The 4325-nt window shown below is 49.5% G+C and overlaps 1 protein-coding gene across 1 annotated transcript in view; it reads left to right on the top strand.

The window, feature by feature from the left end:
* Window positions 1–4325, top strand: part of GLCE (glucuronic acid epimerase) — an 8044-nt gene that overhangs the window by 1532 nt on the left and 2187 nt on the right. The window contains exon 2 of the mRNA XM_010139167.1: window positions 1594–1839. Coding sequence (XP_010137469.1) covers window positions 1594–1839 — 246 coding nt within the window. The remainder of the gene's footprint in view (window positions 1–1593; window positions 1840–4325) is intronic.

The following is a 4325-nucleotide window of genomic DNA, read 5'->3' as shown; positions in this document are numbered from 1 at the left end:
CTTGGGGCTCTGAGCCCCCTGCTCTGGGTGCAGATGTCCCTGCTCCCTGCAGGGGGTTGCGCTGGGTGAGCTCGGAAGGTCGCTTCAACCCAAACCAGTCCGTGGTTTTGTGGTTCTAAATCAGTGTCACCACATGCCGTGGCCGGGGCAGGCAGGGGCTCACAGGTTCTCAGACAGTTTTCAGCTCCTCCCCTGCATCATCCCACCCTTGAGATTCTTGTGTTGCTGCGTGATGGAAAAAAACCTCGTGTTACGTTTTCACCTTCTCCTTTTCTACAAGGTTAATGTGGCGTTATGTCCTACGACCTGGAGAATTTAGTCTTGTCATCTCGTATAAATTTCAAGTAAAGCTCTTCTAGCAGATTCCTTTTTGCATCTTTCCGCTGAAAATGCTTTGCGTTAATGAGCGAGCTGCCTTCCAGGGGTTGAGTTAATACGCGGTGTTTAAACATCTCCTGCTACGGTTTCCTCCTTAGACAGCAGTAAACCATCCCATCTCCATCACTGGTATCTATTAGCAACAGAAAGCACCAAAATCCACTTGAAAATGGATCTTGTTGCGTTTAGTTTAAATAATCTTTTTGTTCTCCCAACTCTCAGAAAAAATTAGTTTCTGAGGTTGACATTACCAAAATTCCAGGAGCTGGTGAAGGGCAGGCGGAGGACAGCCTGGGGCTGAGCAGAGGAGGAGAGGCTGGGGCTGGGCAGAGGAGGAGAGGCTGGGGCTGGGCAGGGTTTTCTGTAGCACCATCTCTGCTAACAATTGTAACGGAGCGTGGAAGTTTTGTGTCAAGCTCAACTATGTGACATTGATGGGTTTTGCATGTGAAATACAGCGCATCAGCTACAGAAGATGTTCTCTGCAATCTTCCTGCTTGAAGGGGTGGTGTTCAGGGGGTTCTTCTGCTTCGTGCAGTTTTGGATCTAAAATCACCCTAAATTAAGACGGAGAAGTGTGCTCTGCTGCGAAGCCACCAGCTTTTGGGCCTTTCATGAAGGGTTAATCCCAGGAGCAGCAGCTCTGGAGACAAGGGACAGCTTTGGGTGGAAGAACTGGGGCATATTCTGCTGGTATTGGCTTGTAATACTCTTAGGGGAGCCGAGGTAATTGGAGCAGATTTGTGGATGCTGGTAAATTGCTCTTTTAGCATCAAATAACTCTTAGAAAATCTAGTAATAACATATACAGTAAATTTGCAAAGATTTATGTGACATTAAAGGGATTGTGCTGGCTTTAACATCGCTGGGAGATTTAGTGGTCTCTAGGGTAGGGGGAAAAAATCTGTTTGGGCATTTAAAATGTATCTTAAAATGAATACAATGCTTCAGTAAACAAATGAGAACGTACTGAGGACCATAAGGACTTGGTGCCACTCAGATCCGCTTCGTTTTGACTAGCCACAGAGCTCTGTGTAAATGGGATTCGCTCCTCGAGCAGGACTTTCCTCCAGTCTAGCGGATGGTGAAGCCGAGAAATACCGTTTTCTAGAGGTAAAGGGGCGATGGGGTGAGGAGGATGTGCTCAGGGCTGCAAACACTGGGGGTTTTTAGAAAACAGGTCAGTAAAAGCCTTATTCTCTTTCTCTCTCGTAGGTGTGCCGCTGTCCACGCAGTGGGGCCCTCAAGGCTACTTCTACCCCATCCAGATCGCCCAGTACGGGTTGAGCCACTACAGCAAGAACCTGACGGAGAAGCCACCTCACATCGAGGTGTACGAGACAGCCGAAGAGAAGGACAAAGGCGGCCGGTCCGCGGAGTGGACGGTGCCGAAAGGCTGTTCGCTGTCCACCGTGTCCGATAAAGCCAAGTTCACGAGTGTCAAACAGTTTGTTGCTCCAGGTGGGTTGTCCTGAACGGGTAGCAGCGAAGCCACAGTTTGCACAGGAGGTATCAGGGGACCTTTAACTTATTGGGATTAAGATGTTTTCATTCACCCTATGTGACATCCCATCCTAAGGTCCCACCTGAGAATGTCATCTCTTTTCTGGACCTCTGGAGTTTTTCTTCTGTTTTCCCTCCATTGCTGCTTTTTCAACACTATTTTAATGAAAAAGCGAGTGGATTATAGAATAGAATCATAGAATGGTTTGGGCTGGAAAAGCCCTCTCAGCTCATTGAGTCCCCCCGTTTCCCCAGCACTGCCAGGTCCCCACTGACCCCCGTCCCTCAGCACCACCTCCACACTGCTGGGAAACCCCTCCAGGGATGGGGACTCCACCACTGCCCTGGGCAGCCTGCGCCAGCCCTGCACAACCCCAACGGGACAGAAATGGCTCCTCAGGGACAACCTCAACCTCCCCTGCAGCAACTGCAGGCCGGTTCCTCTCGTCCTGTCACTTGTTCCTGGGGAGCAGAGACTGACCTCACCTCGCTCCACCCTCCTGTCAGGGAGTTGTGGAGAGCCAGAAGGTCTCCCCGGAGCCTCCTTTGCTCCAGGCTCAAGTTCTCAGTTCCCAGCCCAGGGTGTGAGTGTGGAGGGCAATGAGAAGCTGCAGTCACGTTTCCAGAGCCTTTCAGCTTCTGTCCCAAAATAGAAGCAAAAAAAAAAGAAATAGAGGGAGCCAGTTGTGCAGGCTGGGAAATTGCGCTGACGTGTGATAAGCAGATGTTGACAGAGGACGGATAAGGTCTATTTTCAGCCTGAAGCAAGGGTAGCACGTGCGGCTCTCCCTGCGGTTGGACCCAGGATCTCTGTTTTCCTTGAGATGCGACTATTTTTGCAGCATTTGAGCTCTTTGTTCTGCCTCGGACAAGGCAGCCGAAGGGAGCAGCTGCCCATGTATTTGCAGAGGACAGTGAGGATGAGGGGCTGCGTATGGGCTCTCCTCCACCTGCAGACGTGCAAGATGCATTTTGCTGCCGTCTCTTCAATGTACCTGTTCGTACTTAGCAAGGAAATTCATTATTTCATGCAAGAGTTTCCCCGGCGCTGGGACAGGCTCATTAATAAGGACGTAATGTATTTTTCCTCAATCAATACCCATTAGAATTAATGAGCCCATTACTTAAAAAGACAATGAAGTAATTTTCCATTGGCACCTTCGGCCCGGGTCTCCAGGGGAAAAGCTGTCGAACAATCCTGTGTCTTTGTAGTGGATAAACACGGAGAGGGAAGGCCGAAGCCCCGTTGTGTATTCAGTCGTCGTCCCTTATTGATGGCAGAGCCATCCGCAGGGCTTGGTGGCCGTGCCCTGCGCCCACTCGCCTGCGGTGGCCGTAAGTGATGGATTTAGAGGCACTTAACAGTGGGCAGCCTGGAGTTCTCCTTCTCTTAAAACTCTTTTTCCCCGCCTCTGTTACAATTCACTTCATTAGCGCAGAAGAATTTATTTATGAGGAGCCATAAACCCGACCTGACGGGAATTGCGAGCGGGGATTTTTTAACGAGATTTTTTTTTGAGTAACGAAGTGCTTGGTTTGTCCTCCCGAAGCAAATGCTGTTCTCCAAAATTCAAAGGAGTGAAGCTTTTCCTAGAAAAGGTTGGAAAACGTTGGAAGACATCAAAACAATGGGACAGTAGCATGCTACAATAGGAGACGTCGCGAAATGCCCTCGATGGTTCGGGAGGTGGGGAAGAGCCTCTGCCCGTACCTCAATGGCCGCACGTAGAAACGTTTCTGGGGTGTTTCACACGGCGAGAAGTAGCAGGCAGGAACCAACCACCTTGCGCGGGCGAGTTTTACTCTATGGGAAGGCGTTGATTTAAGATGGCTGTAAGCGTTCGTCATCCCTCTGTGCCTTCAGAGCTCCAGGATTCGCACACAGCCCTACAAACTAATTAGCCCTTTGATCTTCTAGAATAGCTTTTGGGGGGAGAAGTTGATTTTACACTTGAAAATGGAGCCTGCGAGAGAACGCTGGGGTTTGTTCCGTGGCATTGCCCAGGAGCTTCATTGAATTTTGATTTTTTTCCTTAATTAAACTGAGTTTTGCCAATGGAGAGGTTAATAAATACTTTAACACATTAGGCTTTGTATATTCTCTTCTTTCCCCATTAAACCAGCCCCACTGGTTTGTGGAACTGTCAAGCTAGGAAAGAAAAGTCACAGATTTAAATGTTAGTCCCAGGGGGATGAGACTGAATAGCGGCTTCTTGGCGCTCCCGGCTGGATGTTCTTTGCCGAAAGCGCAGCTTTACTCACAAACGCGACCGCTCACGCGGCGCTGCGGTTTTGGTGTCTTTTGTACCCAGGGAAATTTTCGGTTTGGAAGAAAAGGGTGGTTGTTGGTTTACGTTTTGAATTGCAGAAGAGGAAGATCACGCAGCATCACTGTTCTTGCAGCTCGGCTGCTGTGCCCCATCCTTAGGAAACGCCTGGCTCAG

This window comes from Buceros rhinoceros, unplaced genomic scaffold (assembly GCF_000710305.1).
Source record: "Buceros rhinoceros silvestris isolate BGI_N320 unplaced genomic scaffold, ASM71030v1 scaffold41276, whole genome shotgun sequence".
NCBI lineage: Eukaryota > Metazoa > Chordata > Aves > Bucerotiformes > Bucerotidae > Buceros > Buceros rhinoceros.
Note: the sequence above shows the minus strand (reverse complement) of the source record. Positions and strands in the feature narration are given on the sequence as shown.